The 26,953-nt window shown below is 42.9% G+C and overlaps 1 protein-coding gene across 1 annotated transcript in view; it reads left to right on the forward strand.

Moving 5' to 3' along the window:
* Positions 1–21,763, forward strand: part of LOC125466350 (glycoprotein-N-acetylgalactosamine 3-beta-galactosyltransferase 1-like) — a 103,938-nt gene extending 82,175 nt beyond the window's left edge. The window contains exon 4 of the mRNA XM_048560744.2: positions 21,276–21,763. Coding sequence (XP_048416701.2) covers positions 21,276–21,347 — 72 coding nt within the window. The 3' untranslated portion in view covers positions 21,348–21,763. The remainder of the gene's footprint in view (positions 1–21,275) is intronic.
* Positions 21,764–26,953: the final 5,190 nt, after the last annotated feature.

The raw sequence follows: 26,953 nt of genomic DNA on the forward strand, positions 1-26,953 counted from the left end.
CACCTCTTTGACTTATCTGTCCCCACTCCACCTATCTTCTCCTCTATACATCTTCTATCTGCACCCCCCCCGGCCATTTATTTCAGAACCCCTTCCCCACCCCCATTTCTGAAGAAGTGTCTCAACCCGAAACGTCAGCCTTCCTGCTCCTCTGATGCTGCTTGGCCTTCTGTGTTCATCCAGCTCTATGCCTTGTTATCCCTGCCTTGATCTGATTGAATTCCAATCCTATTTCCTTTATGCTTTAGTGGGATGAGGACATCGCTAGCTAGGCAGCATTTATCATCCATCTCTAATTGCCCAGAGGGCAGTTGAGAGTCAACCACGTTGCGGTGGGTCTAGAGACACATGTAGGCCAGATCAGTAAGGATGGCAGTGCCCTTCCCTAAAAGACATTAGTGAACCAGGTGGGTTTTTCCAACAATCAACAGTGGGTTCCTGGTCTTCATTAGAATCTTAATTTCAGATTTTTTTTATTGAATTCAAATTCCATCATTTGCCTTGGCAGGATTTGAACCCAGGTTCCTGGAACATTATCCAGGTCCCTGGATTAACAGTCCAGCAATAATAAAACTAGGCCATTACACCCCCCCCCGACAACATCTGTCGACCTACCTTCTAATTTGCTTGTAGCTGCTCATGATTTTTCCAGGCTGTCCCATAATATTTATTCTTGTCAAACTATGACCTCTGCTTGCCTCCCTGTTTTGTTCTGGACTACTATTACTGTTGCAAGATCTTCCCCTCCCCTGACCAGAATCCCGTATCTGTAATCTTTTCTGAGAACGATGTTCACTTTCAGAACTTGCACAGCATTTTCTGTCTTGTGCCTTGGGCAGTCTTGCATTGCCACTATTGTTGAATCCTCCCTTCTTTGTCTTACTGCTAAATGTCCCATTGAACCATGAAAGCTGCTGGGAATATATGTTTTCACAGACATTTTTGAAAGCTTCTGATATCTGTTCCAAAGGATGTTTCTTTCTGAATATCTAACTCCACTCAATACTGGAACTCTCTCCGTATTCATAATCTAACAACAGTCCAGTAACTGAAAGACAATTACTGAATTACAATCTCCCAGTATAATTTTTGCAGTTTTGCATACAGTCTGTTAAATTCCACAATCCATCCTTCTATAGAATATCTAGGCTCTTTCCTAAATTTACCAAAGTCTAACTATGCCTCAGGGAATGGGCTTCACTGGCTGGGTCAGGATGTATTGTCCATCCCTAATTGACCTCGAGAGCATGTGGTGATCTGCTTTCTTGAACTGCTTCTGGTGAAGCTACAATTCTGTTAGGGAAAGGGTTCCAGGATTTTGCTATGGCAATATTGATGGAAGGACATACTAGCCCTGGAGCGTGTCCAGCGGAGATTCACACGGATGATCCCTAGAATGGTAGGTTTAACGTATGATGAACAGCTAAGGATCCTGGGATTGTACTCATTAGAGTTTAGAAGGTTGAGGGGAGATCTAATAGAAACTTACAAGTAATGTATGGCTTAGAAGGGGTGGACGCTAGGAAGTTGTTTCCGTTAGGCGGGGAGCCGAGAACTCGTGGGCACAGCCTTAAAATTAGAGGGGATAAATTTAAAACAGAAGTGAGACGACATTTCTTCAGCCAGAGAGTGGTGGGCCTATGGAATTCATTGCCACGGAGTGCAGCGGAGGCCCGGACGTTAAATGTCTTCAAGGCAGAGATCGATAAATTCTTGATCTCAGAAGGAATCAAAGGCTACGGGGAGAGTGCAGGGAAGTGGAGTTGAAATGCCCATCAGCCATGATTAAATGGCAGAGTGGACTTGATGGGCCGAATGGCCTTACTTCCACTCCTATGCCTTATGGTCTATGGTCTTGTAATATATGTCAAAGTCAGGACGGTGAGTGGCTTGGATCTGAAATTGCAGGTGAACTTGCAACCATGTGTTGGCTGCTCTCTTCCTTCTCGATGGTATAGCTTTGAAAGATGATGTCTCAGGAGCTTTGCTGAATTTCTGTACTTTTACTCCATCTGCATTTGTGGTGGAGGGAGTGGATATTTGTGGATATGGTGCCGATCTAGCAGGCTATTGAGCCCTGAATAATGTCAAGCTTCTTAAGCATTGCTGACCTGCATTCATCCAGGCATCTGGGGATTTTTTTTCATGAAACTCCTGACCTATACCTTATCTTTTGCACTAGGCGTTTCTATCATTGATGATGAGATGCTTATAGAGCCTCATACTCCAGTGAGTTCTTAAACTGTCACTGCCATTCGTGAATGGATATGGTAGGACTGCAGAGCTTAGACCTGATCTGGTAGTTATAGAGTTGATGAGTGCTGTCTATTACTTGACTCTTATGCTAGTTAGCATGTATAAGTCCCGTGTTATGGCTTCACCAGTTTGACAATTCAATTTTAGGTATGTCTGATTCTGCTCTTGTCATGGCCTCCTACACTCTTCATTTCCGACAAACTCACATACATTAACAACATTTAAAAGGCATCTGGATTGGTATATAAATAGGAAGTGTTTAGAGAGAATAAGGATCAAATGCTGGCAAATGGGACAAAGTCTTATTGGGATGTCTGGTCATCACAGATGAGTTGGACTGAAGGGTCTGTTTCTGTGCTGTATGACTCTGTGACTTTATGACTTTGAAATTCTGGGGCACGAATGACTTGCATGCTTCTGTGAGGTTGCTTTGCACACAGGTACAACACACATCTACACACAATGCCACAATCTTCTCTCTGCTAACTTACACTCACAGGGCCACCAGTCACTCTAACTTTGCCTCCACACAACCATCTCACCAAGGCCCATGAACTACAACTCTCACTGCTGCACGTAAGATCTCCACTCAAAGGTTTTCACCCAGTTCATTCTCCCAAACTACTCACCTTCATGCCCACTGTGCCTACAAGACTTTGCAAACCAAGGAACTAATTGTCTTTCTGTGTCATTCCCTGGGGCTAAATGGTGCAGGACCTGGGAGTGAATGCCTTTCCCTGCAGGAATGTTTGGAATTGGTATTTAAATAAGGAGCCAGCAGCAAGAAAATCACAAAATCCCAGCTGCATTGAGAACGTCTGCCTCTCCAGCACACAATTTCATGAAACAGTTGCATAAATAATGTTGTGAATATGGAAGATTGCGCTGGAAAAGTTGACACTGGCCATGGTGCCACACCCAGAAAAATCCTTCACCAAAACTGGCAAACAATTAGCAGTTCCCAATCTTCAGTTTTAGTCAACCATTTGAGAGAGAGAGTCCAAAATACCTTCTTTTGCAGAGAGAGTTTGATTACTCACTCTGACAGCTCCTTCTACACTGCAAGGTTACAGGTGTTCCCAAGAAATGGGCATTTCTGATTCAACCAGTTCAGAGATATTATTACATATCTGTGGAGCAGGTGGAACTTAAACCTGAGCCTTGTAGTTCAGAGGTAGGGACACTAAAACTGCACCACCAGACCCACTGGTCCTACGTACGTCCTTAGAGGATTGGTAGCCACCAACTATTTCTTCTTAATCTTGAATAACAACATTGACAAACTGTAGAATTTTATTAATCATACATGCTGCTAGAAAAATCCTCCCATTAATTCTGTTTTACTTTCTCTAGCGATGCTACCAGGCTTGCTGAAAAATTTCAGCATTTAGAATTTCTATTTTTTTATTGTAACAGGGATGAGAAGCTATTTGTTTGAATTACACAGCCAGGTTACAAAAAAACAAAGATGTCAGCAGAATTTTCCTTCATGCTTCTGGAAAGAAATACTATTGTTGCAGAGCAGACACCAGCAACTGAGTTTGGCTCTCTTAGTTTAACTTAAAAAAAGTTGTACCTTCCAATCACTCTGACAGTTACTCCATAGTTGGAGAATCCCAAAAGAGAATTTCTATTGGACTATAGGCTGTATCATCTCTATTGTGTTCATAAGATCCATGGTTCTCGTGTTGAATTAAAGGAAGGACAACTTTGTTACCTGCTGCTATGCACACAGTTGTCTACTCTGACTGGATGTACTCCTGGAGATTTTATCACATGACCATGAAGCTTGAATTTTTTTTATAACTAATCGTTACACTCATTGTGGTGGAAGCAGAAATGAAAATAAGCAAATTTTCTGAAATAACCAATTTTATTATTCCTAAATGAAGAATGATCCAACAAGATTCTCTTCTCTGTTGCTTCTACTTTAACATGAATCAAAATTCATCTAAATGAAACATGAATCGACAGGAAGATTAGAGGCAATGCATACTATACATAACACAAAGAATAGCAGATGCAATAAAGAATTTTCAACAATTACAAGTATCCCGATTGATCCTTTATAAATATGACACTACATACAATCTTACTGTTTTTATGACTTGATCTCTAGAGTATTGGTGTCTCTCACTTTTCCTACTAAATGGATTTGATCCTTGAGTCACCTTTTTCTTTATTCACTCAAGGGACATGGAACATGGGCATCATTGGCTAGCCCTAGTCAATCTTGTGAAGGTGGAGGTGAGCTTCCTTCTTGAACTGCTGCAGTCCAAGTGTTCTAGCTTGACCCACAATGACCTGCTGGTGGGAATTCCAATCTTTAAAGCTCAAAGTAATTGGTCTGAAGGGGAGATCACTGAATTTAAGATGTCATAGTCAGAGGAACAGGACTGCTCCCCAGAGGGTCCAGGCCAAAGCTGGAGAAGTGGCAAGCAGAGAGATACTTTATATCCCCTCTGTCCAAATGCAGCATGATGGACTGGACATGCATATGGTCAAGAATGAACACAGATTCAAAACTAAATGCAATCATAGTGACTCCATTCCATCTGAGTGCCCTGAAGACAATTCTCACTCAAATGGTCACTCCAGCAAATTTTCCTTAGCCAGGTTCACAACTGTCTTGATGCCTCAGTTTCTTTAATAAATCTCATTAAATGTTTGAATTTCGGTTCTGGTTTGATGCTAGGTATCTGGGTCATATGTCCCAGTGATTGGAAAATTAAATTAAACACATCTTTTCTGTTGTTCATGATTTGCAGAGTATAGGTAGCATTCGATCAGCCCAGGCTTGCAAAACCCAAAACAAAACGTCAATTGTGAGATGTGATTCTACAATTGGGCAGCACCTGCTGAACAATTCTGAGTGTGATAAAAGTAGTACAAACAACCAATTAATAGAATCAGTTGAGCTCATAATGCGGCTCATATACGCTTGTGAGAAATGACATACACACAAACACACAGACGTGTTGTCTCCAGTTAAAAGGAGCATGTTCAAACTTATGCTCAGCTGAAAGTATGGATAGCCTGGTCTTTCGCTCCATGGAAATTTCTCAGTCAATCAGAGTCAACTTGCCAACCAATCAGCACAACTTTTCTCTTGTGATATAACTTGTAATGACTGCTTACAATTTGGTATTCTTGCACTTATCCTGATATTTTCAAGATGAACATGTTTGCCAACATGTCTTGCTCTTCAGTTACTGAGAGTACTTGCAGAAACATCCATAGAGATACAAAACCTAACAGCACAAACAAAAGTCTTTTCAGCCCAAGATGTCTGCACTTGCTCCCTGAAAAAATGTCCTCCTGCCACATCACCTTCAAAACCTGCTGTGACCATTTATGATTTGGGTCATGCCTTCTGAGAACTAGTTCAGATGCAACAGATCATTCAGTTTTTGCAGCAAGCTCCTTGGGACATTCCAGGCATGCTTCTCATATTTGTATTAATTGCTTGTTTATTTCAAAAGTTCATAAAATGTGAACACAAATAAACAGTTACTCAGTGGATCATATATTTCATGGAAAGGAAAGCAGTAGTGTGCTTCAATTCCTTCTGTTAGATATTTTTTTGCAAATATTTACTCAGTATGAAGGCACCCTCAGTGGCAACTATTTTCCGAGGAGCCAAGCTCATATGTCCCTCACATTAGAAATTAATTCACCATCCACTGAAAGCATTCAGGTATCGGGTGTGACCTCTCCAGCCATCAACCCTCTCTTTGGGGATGAAGCTTTGGCCCCAGGTGGCCCTGAGCCTCCTCCAATCAGCTGGCAGCCTTCCCATTCCATGGGCATGGGAGTGAGGGAGAGGGTGGGTCTCTGCTACTCACAACATAGAATAAAATTGAATCCCTACAGTGTGGAAGAGGGCCATCCAGCCCATCAAATGTACACCGATCCTCCAAAGAACATCCCACTCAGACTCACACCTCACCCGCGCCCCCCCCCCCCCCACCCTACTGCTGTAATTCTGCATCTCCCGTGGCCAATCCACCTAACCTGCACATATTTGTGTCTGTGGGAGGAAACCAGAGCACTCAGAGGAAACCCACACAAATACAGGGAGGCACAGGGAAACCTATGCCCAAGTGTGGAATTGAACCCAGGTCCCTGCGCTGTGGAACAGCAGTGCTAATCCTTGAGCCACAGCGCCACCCCTGTCGAAGGCAGGGACTGCTGGCGCTGCCACAAAATTGCCCATATTTGAGACCAAAAATGCATAAATTGGACTCCAACCTCACTTTAGCTCCTCTTATTTTTCAGCAATCCAAGAAGTTGACCCTTAGTTGAGCAATGAATGCTTTGGGTGATATTCTCCCACCTTCTAGCGTAAAGACGTGGTTAGTGGGAAATGCACCCCCTTAAGGCTGGTACAATTCTGCTTGCTATCTAAGTTACTCTCTCCATAAGTGCTAACATACATGCTGAACATTTCAAACATTTTATGTTTTTAGATCGAATAACAGTCTTGCCTTACAAGTTTTTGCAGTCAGAAGCTCTTGTTCATTAAAAAGTCTATCTTGCAGGCTGACTGGTGTCTTGTCCTGATTGATCAACCATGACTATAATATTGCTGGAATGTTTGCTTACAAAATAGCAACAACTATACACCAAAGTAATTCATTTATATGGACTTTTGCATGATTCTGAGACACATAATTCAGATGTGCTATCCATGCAAGGCCTTTCTAGAACTTATCTTGAATATAGCGATTCATAGAACATAGAACTGTACAGCACGGTACAGGCTCTTCGGCCCACGATGCTGTGCAGAACTTTTACCCAAAATCTAAGGTCTATCTAACCTGCACCACTACCTTATATTATCATCTGTATGCCTATCTAATAGCCGCTTAAATGCCCCTAATGAGGCGCTCTCCACTACCCTCTCTGGCAATGCATTCCACGTCCCTACCACTCTCTGAGTAAAGAACCCACCTCTGACGTCTCCCTGATGTCTACCTCCTTTCACTTTAAAACTATGTTCCCTCATAAAAGCTACCTCCACCCTAGGAAAAAATCTCTGGCTGTCTGTTCTATCTATACCTCTGACCATTTTGTACACCTTTGTGGGCAACACGGTGGCTCAGTGGTTAGCACTGCAGCCTCACAGCTCCAGGGACCCAGGTTTGATTCCAGCCTCGAGTGACTGTTTGTGTGGAGTTTGCACATTCTCCCCATGTCTGTGTGGGTTTCCTCTGGGTGCTCCGGTTTCCTCCCACAGTCCAAAGGTGTGCAAGCTAGGTGGATCGGCCATGCTAAATTGCCCGTAGTGTTCAGGGGTGTGGGGGTTATAGGGGGATGGGTCTGGGTGGAATGCTCCAAGGGACAGTGTGGACTTTTTGGGCCAAAAGGCCTGTTTCCACACTGTAGGGAATCTAAGCTAACCTATCAAGTCACCTCTCATCCTTCGTCATTCTAATGAGAAAAGCCCTAGCTCTCTCAACCTTTCCTTGTAAGACCTTCCCTCCACTCCAAGCAACATCCTGATAAATCTCCTCTGCACCCTTTCCAACACTTCCACATCTTTCCTGTAATGAAGTGACCAGAACTGGACACAACACACCAGATGTGGCCGAAGCAGGCTTTTGTACAGCTGGAGCATAACTTCACGGGTCATGAGGATTCGTTGTGTTAATAATCAGGCAATGATATAAAAATTAATTTTAAAATCATAAGATCATGAGGTGCAGGGAAGAAGGAGACCTTTCAACCCATTTAGAGTTCTCTGCCATTCAGTGAGATCATGGCTTGTCTAATAATCCGCAACTTCAATTTCCTGTCTTTCTTCCATTATCCCTTAATTCCCTTACTTATTTAAAATCTGTCTTTCTCAGCTTTGAATATACTTAATGAGTCACCCTCCACAGCAATCTGCAGTACGGAATTCCAATAATTTACTACCTTAGAAAAGAAATTCCTCCTTATCTCTATCTTAAATAAGCAATTATGCCTTTGGTCCCAGACTCTCCCACAAGGGGAAACAACTTTTCCTCATCCATCTTGTCAAGTCCCCAAGGAATTTTATATGTTTCAATTAAGTCACAAAGAAGATTGGTGAAGGCAGAGTGTCTGTACAGATATCAGAAAAGCAGGTTTCCACATGGTAATAAAATGTGAGGCTGGATGAACACAGCAGGCCCAGCAGCATCTCAGGAGCACAAAAGCTGACGTTTCAGGCCTAGACCCTTCAGCAGAGAGGGGGATGGGGTGAGGGAACTGGAATAAATAGGGAGAGAGGGGGAGGCGGACCGAAGATGGAGAGAAAAGAAGATAGGTGGAGAGGAGAGTATAGGTGGGGAGGTAGGGAGGGGATAGGTCAGTCCAGGGAAGACAGACAGGTCAAGGAGGTGGGATGAAGTTAGTAGGTAGGAGATGGAGGTGCGGCTTGGGGTGGGAGGAAGGGATGGGTGAGAGGAAGAACCGGTTAGGGAGGCAGAGACAGGTTGGACTGGTTTTGGGATGCAGTGGGTGGAGGGAAAGAGCTGGGCTGGTTGTGTGGTGCAGTGGGGGGAGGGGACAAACTGGGCTGGTTTTGGGATGCAGTGGGGGAAGGAGAGATTTTGAAGCTGGTGAAGTCCACATTGATACCAGTTGATATGAGTTGCTGTTCCTGCAACCTTCAGGTGGCATCATTGTGGCACTGCAAGAGGCCCATGATGGACGTGTCATCTAAAGAATGGGAGGGGGAGTGGAAATGGTTAGCGACTGGGAGGTGCAGTTGTTTATTGCGAACCGAGCGGAGGTGTTCTGCAAAGCGGTCCCCAAGCCTCCGCTTGGTTTCCCCAATGTAGAGGAAGCCACACCGGGTACAATTGATACAGTATACCACATTGGCAGATGTGCAGGTGAACCTCTGCTTAATATGGAAAGTCATCTTGGGGCCTGGGATAGGGGTGAAGGAGGAGGTGTGGGGGCAAGTGTAGCCTTTCCTGCGGTTGCAGGGGAAGGTGCCGGGTGTGGTGGGGTTGGGGGGTTCCTGCAACACATCTCTCACACCCCGCCCCCGCCACAACTGCCCAAAGAGGATCCCCCTCGTTCTCACACACCACCCCACGAACCTCCAGATACAACGCATCATCCTCCGACACTTCTGCCATCTACAATCTGACCCCACCTCCCAAGATATTTTTCCATCCCCACCCTTGTCTGCTTTCCGGAGAGACCACTCTCTCCGTGACTCCCTTGTTCGCTCCACACTCCCCCCCAAAACCAGCCCAGTTCGTCCCCTCCCCCCACTGCACCACACAACCAGCCCAGCTCTTCCCCTCCACCCACTGCATCCCAAAGCCAGTCCAACCTGTCTCTGCCTCCCTAACCTGTTCTTCCTCTCTCCCATCCCTTCTTCCCACCCCAAGCCGCACCTCCATCTCCTACCTACTAACCTCATCCCACCTCCTTGACCTGTCTGTCTTCGCTGGACTGACCTATCCCCTCCCTACCTCCCCACCTATACTCTCCTCTCCACCTATCTTCTTTTCTCTCCATCTTCGGTCCGCCTCCCCCTCTCTCCCTATTTATTCCAGTTCCCTCACCCCATCCCCCTCTCTGCTGAAGGGTCTAGGCCTGAAACGTCAGCTTTTGTGCTCCTGAGATGCTGCTGGGCCTGCTGCGTTCATCCAGCCTCACATTTCATTATCTTGGATTCTCCAGCATCTGCAGTTCCCATTATCACTTTCCACATGGTAGACTAGTTAGTAAGGTTAGATTACATGAAATCCAGGGAGCTAGAAAATTGGATCCTAAATTGGCTTGAAGGGAGACAGACGGTAGTGTTGTTTATCAGACTGGAGTATACATATTGAGTATAACAGTTGGGATTTCATGTTGCGGCTGTACAGGACGTTGGTAAGGTTTCTTTTAGAACACATGTCACCCTTCTACAGGAAAGATGTTGTTAAACTTGAGGGGGCACAGAAATGGAGGGACACTGGGACTGGAGGGTTTGAGCTATTGGAAGAGTCTGAATAGGCTGGGGCTTTTTTCCATGGAGCACCAGAGACTTAGGGGTAACCTTGTAGAGGTTTATACTTACGGTGTGTCTTTGGAATGAACAAATGGTAGAGGTGGGTACATTATAACATTTAAAGGCTTCTGGATGGGTATATGAATAAGAAGGGTTTAGAGGGATATGGGCCAAATGCTGGCAAATGGGACTAGGTCAGATTGGGATGTCTGGTCGACATGGATGAGTTTGACTGAAGGGTCTGTTGCCATGCTGTACAACTCTACAACTCTATAAGTCATCTCTCATTCCTCAAAATGTCAATGAGTACAGGCCTAATCTATGCAACGAATCCTCATAGGATGGACCTGCCACACCCAGGTTCAACCTAATAAACCTTCTTTGGTTTGCCTTCAATGCCGGTCCATCTTTCCTTAGATAAAGGGCCCAGAACTGTAACAGTACTTCAGCTGCAGCATGACATATGCCCTGTGCAGTTTTAGCAAAACTAACTTACTTTGAGATAATGGGAACTGCAGATGCTGGAGATTCCAAGATAATGAAATGTGAGGCTGGATGAACACAGCAGGCCAAGCAGCATCTCAGGAGCACAAAAGCTGACGTTTCGGGCTTAGACCCTTCATCAGAGAGGGGGATGGGGGGAGGGAACTGGAATAAATAGGGAGAGAGGGGGAGGCGGACCGAAGATGGAGAGTAAAGAAGATAGGTGGAGAGGGTGTAGGTGGGGAGGTAGGGAGGGGATAGGTCAGTCCAGGGAAGACGGACAGGTCAAGGAGGTGGGATGAGGTTAGTAGGTAGCTGGGGGTGCGGCTTGGGGTGGGAGGAAGGGATGGGTGAGAGGAAGAACCGGTTAGGGAGGCAGAGACAGGTTGGACTGGTTTTGGGATGCAGTGGGTGGGGGGGAAGAGCTGGGCTGGTTGTGTGATGCAGTGGGGGGAGGGGATGAACTGGGCTGGTTTAGGGATGCAGTAGGGGAAGGGGAGATTTTGAAACTGGTGAAGTCCACATTGATACCATATGGCTGCAGGGTTCCCAGGCGGAATATGAGTTGCTGTTCCTGCAACCTTCGGGTGGCATCATTGTGGCAGTGCAGGAGGCCCATGATGGACATGTCATCAAGAGAATGGGAGGGGGAGTGGAAATGGTTTGTGACTGGGAGGTGCAGTTGTTTGTTGCGAACTGAGCGGAGGTGTTCTGCAAAGCGGTCCCCAAGCCTCCGCTTGGTTTCCCCAATGTAGAGGAAGCCGCACCGGGTACAGTGGATGCAGTATACCACATTGGCAGATGTGCAGGTGAACCTCTGCTTAATGTGGAATGTCATCTTGGGGCCTGGGATGGGGGTGAGGGAGGAGGTGTGGGGACAAGTGTAGCATTTCCTGCGGTTGCAGGGGAAGGTGCCGGGTGTGGTGGGGTTGGAGGGCAGTGTGGAGCGAACAAGGGAGTCACGGAGAGAGTGGTCTCTCCGGAAAGCAGACAGGGGAGGGGATGGAAAAATGTCTTGGGTGGTGGGGTCGGATTGTAGATGGCGGAAGTGTCGGAGGATAATGCGTTGTATCCGGAGATTGGTAGGGTGGTGTGTGAGAACGAGGGGGATCCTCTTGGGGCGGTTGTGGCGGGGGCGGGGTGTGAGGGATGTGTCGCGGGAGATGCGGGAGACGCGGTCAAGGGCGTTCTCAATCACCGTGGGGGGAAAGTTGCGGTCCTTAAAAAACTTGGACATCTGGGATGTGCGGGAGTGGAATGTCTGATCGTGGGAGCAGATGCGGCGGAGGCGGAGGAATTGGGAATAGGGGATGGAATTTTTGCAGGAGGGTGGGTGGGAGGAGGTGTATTCTAGGTAGCTGTGGGAGTCGGTGGGCTTGAAATGGACATCAGTTACAAGCTGGTTGCCTGAGATGGAGACTGAGAGGTCCAGGAAGGTGAGGGATGTGCTGGAGATGGCCCAGGTGAACTGAAGGTTGGGGTGGAAGGTGTTGGTGAAGTGGATGAACTGTTCGAGCTCCTCTGGGGAGCAAGAGGCGGCGCCGATACAGTCATCAATGTACCGGAGGAAGAGGTGGGGTTTGGGGCCTGTGTAGGTGCGGAAGATGGACTGTTCCACGTAACCTACAAAGAGGCAGGCATAGCTGGGGCCCATGCGGGTGCCCATGGCCACCCCCTTGGTCTGTAGGAAGTGGGAGGAGTCAAAAGAGAAGTTGTTGAGTGTGAGGACGAGTTCCGCTAGGCGGATGAGAGTGTCGGTGGAGGGGGCCTGGTCGGGCCTGCGGGACAGGAAGAAGTGGAGGGCCTTGAGGCCATCTCCATGCGGAATGCAGGTGTACAGGGACTGGACGTCCATGGTGAATATGAGGTGTTGGGGGCCAGGGAATTGGAAGTCCTGGAGGAGGTGGAGGGCGTGGGTGGTGTCACGGACATAGGTGGGGAGTTCCTTTGATACTTACTTTGATACTCCATTTCCTTAGAATAAAGGTGACAGTCATTTAGCCGAATCTTTACACATGCATATATTATCACCACCAGTGCTATAGGGCCTTATCCCGTTACCTAGTTGAACATGTGGCTTCTTATCAAGCAGTTTCTGAAAATCCAAGTATATGAGGTCCACTACTTCCCCCTTTATCCTGTTTGTTTCCTCTTTAAAGAATTCTAATAAGTTTGTCAGGCATGATTTCCTCTTTATGAAGCTATGCTGCTTCAGTTTCATTATATTATGCATTTGTAAATGCTCTGCTATTATATCCCCTATAATAGTCTCACACACTCTCTCAACAATAGATTTTAAGCTAACTGGCCTATAGTTACCTGTTTAGTTGGCTCTTTGCCTTTGTAAATAAAGGTGCTGCATCAGTAGCTTTCTAATCCTCTGAGAAGAATCCGAGGTTCCCTTGGAAGACTGCTGTCAGTGCATGCACTATTTCTGTAAATCATTAGGTATTATTATAGCCCATGTAAAATATTCTTGTAAGGCTATTTGAGTTTTTGCAAAGAACAAAGAACAAAGAACAAAGAATAAAGAACAGTACAGCACAGGAATGTGTCCTTCAGGCCACCAAGCCTGCACTGTCACATGATGCCTTTCTAAACTAAAAACCTTTTGCCTCTACCCCCACACACATCCCTCTATTGCCTGCCTATTCATGTATCCATCAAGATGCCTCTCAAACATTGCTATTGTATCTGCTTCTACCACCTCTTCTGACAGTGTGTTCCAGGCACTTATCATCTCCTGTGTAAAGACTTGCTTTGTACATCTCCGTTAAACTTCCTCCCTTTCACATAAAATAGTAATTGATATCTGTATGCTGGGAAACTATACATTCTATTCATGCCTCTCAATTTTGTAAACTTCTCTCAGGTTGCCCCCTCAGCCTCCAACATTCAAGTAAAAACAAACCAACTATTAGTAAACAGTGGGCAAACCAATTCGCTAATGACCAGTCTTAAAAATCTTCATTGGAGTTTCAATGCTCTGCATGCATGATTCATTTGGAAATCTGACTGAACTTTTTCATGTACACAGTGGCATTAAGCCAACAACATAACATCTGCTGCTCTCAAAGTAGAATTCATTGCCAAATCAGCACCTGGAGTATAGCAAGTTGTTCTACTGTAGCTATCAGTCTGAAACCAGTCAGTCAAGTGGAACTTTGTTTTTATGTTCACAGAATCTCAGGCGTGTTATGGAGTAGAAAGAGGCCATTCAACCCAGCCTGCCTGCACTAGCTTATCAAATGACCATCATTACCATATCCTTAGCTCCTCTGTGGCTCTAATTTGCAATCTGCTAGAAAAGAGAACGTTCTACTTAATTCATATTTCCCTTAGTCAAATCCTAGTCATCAAACAAATAGTACAGCATAGTAAACAATGTTGTTCAACATTTTCAGACCACAATCTCAGTTTTCTTTTGAGAATGAAATAACATAGGGACTAGGACCAAAATGAGGCAGTTCAGCCCCTCAAGCCTGCGCCACCATTTAGGACAACCATGGCTGATTTCATCTCAGGTTCAACTCTACTTTCCTGCCCACCTCCATAACCCTTCAACCCATTACTGATCAAAAATCTATCTGTCTATCTCCTCCTTAAATTTACTCAGTGCCCCAGCATCAGCCATACCTTGGAGTAAGATTACAACCAAGTGATTCAAGCTATCCTTGTTTGCCCAGAACTTTCACTCATGTTCAATATCGATGATTAATCCATCCTTCTCCACTGTCTTCCCTGCATATTCTGTTACCATGAAATCCTTTATTTGGATGCTCTCTTGATTTTCCCTCATAGTCAACACATCTCTTTCAATATTCCATACTAGCCTTTTAAAGAGATGGTCACAAGAATAGGTCAGAGGCTAGGAATACTGCAGTGAGTAACTCAACTTCTGACTCCCGAGACCCTATCCACTATCTACAAGGCACAAGTCAGGTGTGTGATTGAATGTTTCTCACTTACTTGGATTAGTGCAGCTTGGCACTATACAGGGCAAAGCAGTCCACTTGTTTGGTACCACATCCACAGACATCCACTCTCTCCACCACCAACACTCAGTAGCAGCAGTGTGTTTCATCTCAAAGTTGCATTGCAGAATCAAAATCTTCATTAGCGATGGACAATTAATGCTGGCCCAAACAGTGATGCCCACATCCCAAGTGTAAATCAGAAAAAATGTTCCTTCCATGCACATCCTCACTCACACAGGATTCAGCACTGAACCCCTTCCTATTGAACTGCTATATGCTGCCTGTTGTTAGTATTATTGGTTGCCAGGAGGCCAGCTCCAATTTGTATCGTGATGTGCAATGTTGCATTCATTATCATTATCACTATTAACACCATAAGCTGTCTCTCTGTTTACATAGCATAAAATTGTAAAATTACTCGTACTCTTAACTAGCACTTGTTAAGTGAAAGTCAGTTTGTTCAACTCCTGACAACAACTACTTTAGACCCAGAATCCTTACCTATTCGTTCATGGAGAACACAACATTGTGCTCCTTCAGTCAGCTGTTTAAATTCAGCTTGAACTTCTGATGTCATTTCCAAGCTACCATCAAGGCTACTCAAAGGCTTTCCTAAAAATCTTTGCTAACTACATACTGCCCCTCAATTATTGCTGCCCCTGTATCATTTATGTGTTTGTTGGTTGAACGTTGGTTGATTCAAGTATTGAATTTGAATTCCTTTGAATTGTTGACAATTCCCTAGACCATTCTCTGCAACCTTCTTCACTGCAAATTCTCAGGAAGCTACCTCCCATATCCTTTGTATAAAACCTTCTCTTCATCATACCACTGGTAATTGATTCCTTAGCCATTTTGGTCAGATGCTCAGAGAAATTTCCTAAAGCCTGATATGCCTGGCAAATTCTCTCCCTACCTCCCAGAGCTTCCTGAAGGCTACCTTTAGTCCCATACCTTTGGTCATCTCCTGCTTCTCAACATTTGATTTTAGTTCTGTGAGACACTTGAGAAATTTTATTATGTTCAACGTGTTGATCAATGCAACTTATCATTAAATAAGTCCTAATGAGTTTGCGTTAAAGTTGTCATAGCCCGAGGGCTGTAGGGCTGCTTTCTCATTAGACAGAGATGACTGGTGATGGTTTAACCTGAGGGTCACCTTGCTTCAGGCAACAGAAGAGTTTGAGAAGGATAGCCTTTCATGGCAACCTCAACCAATGCAGGAATTGAACGCAAATTGTTGGTGCCACTCTGCATTGCAAACCAGCCAAACTGCCAAGTGAGCTACTACATCACACAGCAAATTAATGTAGCGAAGATAAAATTCTCCAGGAAATTGATTGCTAATTCTTGTTGAGCCTGGATTTATATTGTTGCTTTTCTGTTATTGAGCAGAAAGCGATATGGCATCATTTTAAAAGCCAATCCTAGCTTTTACAGATTTAAGCTCAAGCCCAGTAAATTGGTGAAACTGTAAATTCTTACACTGAATTTAACAAAATCAAATACACTGCTTGAAATACAGTTTAATAATTCAAGCGTCTTATAATCAATAATTAATACCTTATTGAAAATTTGCTATGCCACTGCAGAAACAATTAGTGACATTTCATGACACACAGACGCTCATAAATGTTTGAAGTTTTTTAATGTTGTAATAGTTTGTAGAAATGATTATAAATGAAATATTTAAGAATATATTTATTACATACATAAATGTTGTTTAGGCCATGGCTAGAGCATTGTGTGCAGTTCTGGAATCCACGTTATAGAATGGAGAGAGCACTGGAGAGAGTGCAAAGAAGATTTACCAAGATGTTGCCTGGGTTCGAGAATTTCAACTATGAAGAGAGACTGTACTGACAAAAGTTATTCTCCTTAGAGCAGAGGAGATTAAGAGGTGAAATGACTAAGATGTATAAAATTATGACAGGCATATATAGGGTAGACAGGAAGAAAATTTCTCCTTGGTGGATGGCTCAATGACCGGGGGTGTAAATTTAAGGTAAGGGGCAGAATGTGATGAAGAGATGTGAAGAGAAACCTTTTCACTCAGAGGGTGGTGGGAAGCTGGAACTCACTGCCTGTAAGAGTAGAAGAAGCAGAAACCCTCATAATATTTAAGAGATATGTACTTGCAGAGCCAAGGCACACAGGAGAGGCAATAGCCTAGTGGTATTATCACTAGACTATTAATCCAGAGACCTGGATAAAATTCTGGGGACCCGGGTTTAAATCCCACCACGGCAGATGGTGGAATTTGAATTCAATAAATATCTGGAATTAAGAATCTAATGATGACTATTGATACATTGCTGATTATCAGAAAAAAAACCCACCATGTTCACTAATGTCCTTTAGGGAAGGAAGCCTGATCTGGCCTACATGTGACTCCAGAACCACAGCAAAGTGGTTACTCAAAACTGCCTTCTGGGCAATTAGAGATGGCCAATAAATGCTGCCTAGCCAGCAATGTCCTCATCCTGTTAATGAATAAAGGAAAGAAAAGTCAATGTGCCAAGTGCTGAAACATGTAGATAGAACAGTGAGGTGGCTGTTTGCGAGTGAATTGATACAATGGGCCAAAGGGCCTTTCTCTTTGCTGTAGATCTCTATGATTCTGAACCTGTTTGCCCAGTGATTATGTAAACTTCTTGTTTGATATATTATCTCCATCCAAGCACCAACTTATCTTTTCTCTTCAACAACAGTTAACCCATCCTTCTCTGTTTCTATTTCACAATTGGAACATAGAACATAGAACATTACAGCACAGTACAGGCCCTTCGGCCCTCGATGTTGTGCCGACCTGTCATACCGATCTCAAGCCCAACTAACCTACACTATTCCATGTACGTCCATATGCTTGTCCAATGACGACTTAAATGTACCTAAAGTTGGCAAATCTACTACCGTTGCAGGCAAAGCGTTCCATTCCCTTACTACTCTCTGAGTAAAGAAACTATCTCTGACATCTGTCCTATATCTTTCACCCCTCAATTTAAAGCTATGCTCCCTCGTGCTCTCCCTATCCATCCTAGGAAAAAGGCTCTCCCTATCCACCCTATCTAACCCTCTGATTATTTTACATGTTTCAATTAAGTCACCTCTCAACCTTCTTCTCTCTAATGAAAACAGCCTCAAGTCCCTCAGCCTTTCCTCATAAGACCTTCCCTCCATACCAGGCAACGTCCTAGTAAATCTCCTCTGCACCCTTTCCAAAGCTTCCACATCCTTCTTATAATGCGGTGACCAGAACTGTACACAATACTCCAAGTGCGGCCGCACCAGAGTTTTGTACAACTTCACCATAACCTCTTGGTTCCGGAACTTGATTCCTCTATTAATAAAAGCTAAAACACTGTATGCCTTCTTAACAGCCCTGTCAACCTGGGTGGCAACTTTCAAGGATCTGTGTACATGGACACAGAGATCTCTCTGCTCATCTACACTGCCAAGAATCTTACCATTAGCCCAGTACTTTGCCTTCAGGTTACTCCTACCAAAGTGCATCACCTCACACTTGTCTGCATTAAACTCCATTTGCCACCCCTCAGCCCAGCTCCGCAGCTTATCTATGTCTCTCTGCAACCTACAGCATCCTTCGTCACTATCCACAACTCCACTGACCTTAGTGTCGTCTGTAAATTTACTAACCCATCCTTCTATGCCCTCATCCAGGTCATTTATAAAAATGACAAACAGCAGTGGACCCAACACCGACCCTTGCGGTACACCACTAGTAACTGGTCTCCAGGATGAACATTTCCCATCAACTACCACCCTCTGTCTTCTTTCAGCAAGCCAATTTCCGATCCAAACTGCTATATCTCCCACAATTCCATTCCTCCGCATTTTGTACAATAGCCTATTGTGGGGAACCTTATCGAACACCTTGCTGAAATCCATATACACCACATCAACCGGTTTACTCTCATGGAGTAATTGGTGTCTTTGTTTACAGTGGATCTATTCTTAAGTTGGAACTATTGTCTGAGGAATCAAGATCAAGAAAACATGTGTATTTGTTTTAGAAATGCATTTGATACAGCTCCTTAGCCTTTATTTAACCCATGAGCCATTTTTGTAGCTGAAAATAATGACATAGTCATAGAACATCTATGGAGGTGTATGAGAGAGATATACTGTATTAGTTACGTAGCACACAGCAATGGTTGTATTTGGATCAAACCTTTGGATTTCTAGTGAAGTACCCAGGTGCTCTCTGACAAGCACAGCACTTTGTCTAGAAGAACGCATATCCACCCTAATACCACACTGCAAAGTGCTAGAGTGGGAGATGTACATGGCCTTGAGGTTGCAAATTGTGTTGGAGGACATTTAATTGCTGATGGCCCATAGCACCTCACAGTTCAGAGTCTTCAATTGCTTGATCTGTTCTGTCCCTTTAACACAATGATAATGCCACACAACGTGATGGAGGATATTCTCAACTTGAAGACAAGACTTTGATTCTACAGAGATTGTGTGGGGCAATCACTCTTACCCATACTGTCATTGACAGATGTATCTGCAGCAGGCAGATTGTTAAGGATGAGGGCGAGCAGGTTTTTCCCTCTTGTTGATTTCCTCACCTCTTGCCACAGACCCAGCCTATCAGGCATGTCTTTTAGGATTTGACCAGCTTCCTTAGTGCTGCTGCTGCCAAGATGGTGGGCATAAAGTGCCCCATGCAGAGTACATTCTGCACCCATGCCGTCCTCAATGTTCCCCCTAAATGGCATTCAACATGAAGGAATAGTGATTCATCAATGTGGTTGTCAGCAAGAGTTTTCTTGTCCATGTTGGACTTGATGCAGTGGGACGTCATGGAGTCTGGAGACAATATTGAGGACTCCATCCCAACTGTATACTGCTGTACCACCATCTCTGCTGGGTCTGTCCTGCCAGCAGAAGAGGGCATACTTTAGGATAGTGATGGTGTTGTCTTCAACATGATATGTAAGGTGCGGTTCTGTGAGCATCACTATGTCAGGCCGTTGCTTAGATAGTCTTTGAGATGGCTAATCCCAGTTTTGGCACTAGCCCCTACAGGTTAGTCAGGAGGATTTTTCAAGGTTGAAAGGCTGCGTTTATCATTTCAGTGTCTTATTTAATGCCAGTTGGTCAGCCTGATTTTATTCCCTTTTTCTTTTCTTATGTTTGATATAGCCGAATGGTTTGCTGCCCTTTCAGAGGGGAGTTAAGAGTCAACCACATTGCTGTGGGTCTGATGTCACATGTAGGCCAGACCAGGTAAGGATGGTAGAGATAACAAAGTGTGGAGCTGGATGAACACAGCAGGCCAAGCAGCATCCTAGGAGCACAAAAGCTGATGTTTCGGGCCTAGACCCTTCATCAGAAAAGGGGGATGGGGAGAGGATTCTGAAATAAATAGAGAGAGAGGGGGAGGCGGACCGCAGATGGGTAGAGGATGATAAGAGAGTTGCAGTGGGAGAGAGATCCCCTGAGGCTGGTCTGGAGGGAGGAGGGTAACTTCTTCAGGTTAGGCATCCTGGAAGAGGCTTCGCAGTGAGTAAGCATGGCAGTTTCCTTCTCTAAACAGAGCATTTCCTGTAATCATGAATAGCTTTATAATAAACTAGATTTCTAAATTCCGAATTTTATTAATTTTGAATTACTCTATCTGCTATGGTGGGACATGAACCCAGTTACCCAGAACATTATGTGGGACTCTGGACTACCAATTCAGTGTCATTACTTTAACCATCACCTCTCCAAGTCTCTTGTTCTCTAATGATTAACTCAGTCCCTCCTAATGGCCATGATCTGATACTTAACCAGACTGTTTTTTTGTCACCATATTTGACTCTGAATTGTGCTTCTGATTTGCGTCATGTCCATCACCAAAACCACCCATTTCTACTTTTGTGGCATGTTGCCTCGACCACTGCCAGAGGTTATTTGTAACTGAAACCATTATTCATACCTCTAAACTCCACTACCATAATGCGTTCAATGCGATCAGCCTCACACCTGAGCTCATCCTTCACTCTGTTGCCCTTGCTCTTCTAGAGCATCAAACCATTCCTGTGCCCATGGCCAACATTGCCTTCCACTGCCAAGCTTTTATTGTGAAAACTCCCATTCATCTTCTTTGTTGTTAAATTCTTTTATGGTCCCACCCATTCTATCTTTGTTGTCTCCTACAGACCTACAACTCTACAAGATGCCTGTGTGCCTCCAAATCTGGTCCCTTGTAGATCCCTGATTGTTTTTGCTACATGATTGGTGGCTCTGCCCTCAGCTGTCTAGTCCACAAGCTTTGGATTTTCCAACCAAATTCTTCACATTTCAACCTCTTTCTTGTCTTTTCAGACAATCCTTAAACCTGCCACTTAATTGAGCTTTTAGTCAGGTGTCCAGATACTGTCTCTTGTAGTCTAGTGTCAAATTTTGTTTGCTATCACTTCTTAAAATGTGTATTACAATGGAAATGTCATATAAATGCAGGTTTTGTTGCCTTGGAAATAGCACAAATCTTCCTTCAGGTCTCAACATTTGTTAGAAATGTGTGCACTATACAATTTTTAATGTATGTAACTTCTTTTTTTCAGATGGTTAAAATGTGCACAACACATTTGCAACTAGCATCCAGCTCCTTCTACAGTTTACTTAGCCAGGATTAAGCAATCAAGCAAAGTCGGCATGGATCAGTTTACAGACTCAAAAGAATCAAATACTGAGTGCTGCAGTTCACATATATCCTCCCATACATGTGAATGACACTTACTAGTCACCTAAGCACATTTTAAAATGGGAAATGTTACATAAAGATCCGAGTGACAAGAAAGCGGACAGCGCGTTTATATTTTTTCCCAAGGTTTGTTTGGAGCTTGTATCTATGACAAACACCCTCAGAAATTCAATCCCAGAATATGTAAAATAGCCTAGTGTATGTAAGAAGTCGTATACTAATCTCAAAGTACTCCTTGCACTCATAAAAATATTGTCCTTCGTTTTGATGAACTAGCAGAACATGAAAAGTGAATGCTTTGTATAGAATATAGAAGAGACCCAATTCTGAATAAATTGCTGATGAAATAGGAACATAATTAGACCTGCATTGTGTTTCCAACATTATTTTCTGTTGTTATTTCAGATATCCAAACTTTTGCAGCATGTTTTCTTTACTAACTGAAGCATCAGAGCATTATGCAACTGAGAGATCATAGGACAGGTTATATTGTATGAAGAACTCATTAATAACTCACAAGATCCCTCATGTCCTGTTGCTGGCTTGCCTACCTTCCTAAAGCTTGGTCTTGTGGACAGTCTATCAAATTAGCTCTTTGTGAAACAGGACAAAGGCATCCCACATGCAAGGATGATGTGAGATTAGGTTATTCTCTATAAGAGGGGTTTGAAATCATTTGAAACAAGACCTTTTCAGCTGGGAAAGTCATATGGTCTGACAACAAATCCTTCCTCATTTTCTTCTTTCAGAATTGGGCCAGTCCAGAAATGTTTAAAACGCCAGCTGCTAACATATGCTGCAAAAGCCACATTACTCAAGTGCTGTTTGTATAACATCAGCACTTATTGCTATGGATTTGCTGGAAATGAGCTGGTTCAGAGCTGAACGGAAAGAACGAGCTTCGGCATTTTTAGCTTGAAGTCACATCTATATGGTGCATTGATTGTGATTTCTCTCTTCAGAAAAACATGCAGATAATTTGCATAAATAGCCTTTCTAAGCGATGGTGCACAAAGCGATTTGAACACAGATTGCACTGGAGTTTGCATATCCTGCAGTGGGTCGAAGCAATGATCTTATCGGTGCACAAATTTATGCACAAGATAAAGGAAGCCTGGGCAGGATATTGACTGTCCTTCAATGTAACAGGTTTAGACTAAACTGAATTTTACATTTGTTTTTCAAAGTCATTGGTTGAGCTGTTGAGAGAAATCCATTACCAAAACTTGACTTGGTAAAGATTCAATCAGTTCTTTTAATTCTTCTAGTGTATTTCCACTGCACCTTCGGCCTCCATTTTACAAGGTCTGACATTACCTAATGCAAATAGAAGCCCAAGATAGAGACCTGTAGGGGTACCCTGACATTTCATTTGCAGGCGAGGTGGATCTTGACAGCCACCAAGCCAGCCTGTGAATGGTAAGGAACCTCTTGGTGGGAGAAGTGAGGAAAGAGTTTTTAATCTCTTGTAGATGAGCTACCAAACCATAGGAATTCCATCCCTGGAGACACTACAACCTTTGATGGAGTCAGCAGCAGGGTTCCATTGTGAATCTGACCTCAGCATAAGTGTCAGAATTGTGCTCCTGTGGGACTAGTCAAATGTCCCTTTTGGTCAGAATAGATAGGTTTCTGTGAATAATGCCCAAATAAGTAGAAAAAAAAATTGATAGATGCTGCAGCACAAAAATGCTTCAAATTCTGGTTTAACAACAACAGATAAACAAATTTCCCACAAAACCACTCCAATATAACAAGAAGGAATGTGATAATTAATTGATTGTTAGGAAGATTGCAAGTGTCAAGAGTATGGTAATGGAAGCCGAAAATACTGCACATCCTATACAGAATTGTCCCAGAGACATGCTCCGTACCACACTGACAGCTCCCTGTACAATATCTAACAATCCCTTCCAAATGCCAACATAAAGCAATCAGGTCATCATCAAACCATCCAAAAAGACCAACCCAATTTGTGTCATATATAATGGATGTCACTAATGTGCCTACAGCAGATGATGTATAGTGACACTGTACAATTGAGTCTTAGCGATTCAAAAATATACCTTTAAATAAAAAAGTACAGTAACATATATGTGATATGTCTGAAAACTTTGAAAAGGGAATTCACCAGTTATAAATAATCTTTCATTGTAACACCAATGTCTCTATTAAAAAGACCTTTTCACAGTTCACTGGTCATTGTCTTTATGTTACTGAACCATAATCCTGCAACCTGGTTATTAAGACGTATCTCTCAGTTTTGGGGAAAATGTATCAACTGAATTGAGCACTTTGCTCTATTTTTCTTTCTCTTCAGTAATGTCAAATAAATCTCTTTTCTCTTCGAGGTAGTTCACTCTTATTATCAGCGTACAACTCTTTCCTCAGCCAATTAATTTCCAGTACAGCAACTTCCTCATAGAAGCGTGACAGTAAGACTTTAAAATTGCATGTTCTTTTTAAAGTCTGAACCTTGTGTCCTAGGCTGTGACTGTTATACATTTCATACTGAATCTTTGCACTCACTTGACTAACTGAAAAATTACTTTTTGTAGAAAGGCTAGAACATTACCTTCCTCAAGATACCTGTTAAGGTGAATGTCCTTTGGTTACCTTTTTGTCATTTACAGTTAAGCACTCATTTCAGATGGTTTCAACGTTGCTTTAAGAATATTTAAAAATTGCCTTTGTATTAAAAACAAAATACTAATTTATATTGAGACTTTGTAGACTGAATGTACAATTTAATTGACGGTAGCAATTTTATAAGTAGATGTTTAGGATATTTTTGTATGTATATGTAGTCAGCAGTAATAGATGCCAATTCCAATATGTTCATTTATGTGGCACAAAGCAGGAGGTGCTGGAATACTTTTCACATGATGAGTGGAGACTCCAAAAACACGCAAGAAGTTATGATGCCAGCCAGGACAAATCTGTTTGCTTTGATAACGTGAGATCCTCAAACATTCACTCTCTCTACCACTGTTGCACAGCAGCAGCAGTGTGCACCAGTTACCAGATGCACTGTGAAAATTCACCAAGGATCCCTACCCAGCGTCTTCCAAACCTAAAAAAATGCACCTTCACCGATACTCCTTCGATGGCACCTTCCAAACCCTAAATCATTTTGAAGAATAAGAACAGCAGATGCATGGGAGAACCATAGCTTGCAAGTTCCTCTCTAAGCCGCCTGCTATCCTGGCTTGAAAGTATATTGTTATCCTTCAATGCCATGGGATCAACATCCTGGTACTCCCTCCCTAACGGCACAAAGGAAGCATCTAAACCAAACGGTGAGCAGCAGTTCAAGATGGAATTCATTACCACTCTCTCAAGGGCAATTAGGGATGGGTAATGAATGATAGCCCACCAAGAGAAGCCTACATTTCATAATGGTTAAAAAGAAATGAGAACATGTTTCATTTCTATATACTGGCCCTTAAAATTTGTGCAGCAGAAGTGAAAAGCTTTGGATAGAGATTGTAAATAAAAAAAATTATTCTGGCTAGACAGAGAGCTAGGAAGCTGAACTCATTGTGGGACATTGTTAAACATCAGAGGGTAAATACTGGTTAGGCAAAGCCCAGGCATATACTTGTCTGGTACATATTTATTTCCAATCATACTGTTCAAACACCAATCCCACTGATCATGTATTTCCCTATTTGTACACCCAATAAGTGTTCATGCAATTACCCCTTAATTTACGTACAACCATTGCCACTTCTATAATTCCAATTGGTCTCTGACATCCCTGCCAAACCGTACTGGATAAAAACAACCATATCCCAAAAACAAACTATACTTTTGAAAAGGGATATCAAAAGGAAATAAACGATTCTGCGACATCACCAGCCTTCCTTAACATGAAAAATACTTTGAATTTTCTCCTCAAAGATGCAGCTTCACCCAGTCGGCTCCTGATAATGGAAGAAAGAAAGTATTCAAAATCATATGCTATGATGAGATATCAGAGATAACCTCTGCTACTTCCAATGAATGAGGCAAGAAATATTATATTTTTCTTGAGTGGTGCCTGGACCGACTATCAATTTTAAGACCTCCATATATGTTTATCGTCATTTGCAACTGATTAAGTGCCAAAAATATAATACAGCAAATAAGCAAATCTTTTCTTACTAGGTTGAAAGACTAATAATGGATGAGAAAATGTGCTCTATACTGTCAAGTCTCTTCTGCACTGAAAGATTAAGCAAGTATTTATTAATCTCTAGGAATTAGACTTGTCATTTCAATGGACTTTACAGTTAGTAGTAACACTTTAAATTCTTGAAGGCTTAATATGATTTGTAAAGATGTACGCATGAGCACAACAAGCTTACGTGTATTGACTGTGCCATATAACATGATTAACAAAGAGATGTACCTCACGATGTAGTGGTCTCGTGACATTGTTCAATTTGAAGACTTAAATATGGAACGGGACAAAACCTGGGCAATATGCTGGAAATTCTCAATTTGCCTGTGATTTCCACCCCATAAACCTTCCTGACTACTATTTAGGCTGCTTTGGATGTCAAAAAGTTTAACTAGATTACTCACCCTTAAGCTACCTCCTCTATATATTGTTCAGTAACCACAATTATTTTTATCCTTCTGCACAGGACTGACAATCTCCATCATCGCCAGTGTCCTAGTTCATGCCTATCACATCAAGGTTTGAATTCATCAACGGTTTCTTGGCTGGATTCTTCATTTCAACTTTCTGAAAATTAATATTTGCTTAACATGTTACTGACCATAATCTAATTGCACAAAGTCTCTGGGCCTCTGAAGTAACAGCACTATACTGTTTGAAGTAACTTGCCTTTTTTTAATGAGGTTCTGTAAACATGTTATTATTTCAAATGCTGCACTTAAGTTGACAAGATTTGTACGTGGGAAACTGCAATGCAAGCATCAAAGAGGAAGTAGACAAATGCTGATTTATCATCCTAATATTTTCTGTTGGAGACAGTATCTTATAAAAATTAACAGCAAATTACTTCAAATGAACTTTGTAAAGCTGTTACTTCAAACCTTGACAGGGTAGGCATGAACTTGGAGGCTGGCGATGATGGAATGGAGTTAGTCAATGCTGTGCAGGACAATAAAAGCAATATTGGTGAGTGAACAAACATTGAGGAGGTAACTTAAGGATAAGTAATTGAGCTAAACTTTTGACATCTAAAACTGCCTAAAATAGTAGCCAGGAATGTTTATGAAGTGAAAGTCACAGGCATATTGAGAGTTTCCAGCAAAAAGCGACACACCACCTTGACTTGAAACTAAATATTACTATCGCTGTTATTATCTAAATGGCCTGACGGGATATCAGAGAGCTAATGGAAGGAGGCATCAGGGAATAATTACATTCTTTGAAGTTTAATTGAGTGTGCATTGGTTGTATAAATACAGGAAGCTAGTAATCAGTGTGGTGTGAGTTTTATGGAAGTGGCTAATTGAAATGAAACCCTCACTAAATGTGTGGATTTGGATTCTGTTTACATAGAGTTATCTTTGAGTGTGTAA

This window comes from Stegostoma tigrinum, chromosome 31 (genome assembly GCF_030684315.1).
Source record: "Stegostoma tigrinum isolate sSteTig4 chromosome 31, sSteTig4.hap1, whole genome shotgun sequence".
In the NCBI taxonomy this organism is placed as follows: Eukaryota; Metazoa; Chordata; class Chondrichthyes; order Orectolobiformes; family Stegostomatidae; genus Stegostoma; species Stegostoma tigrinum.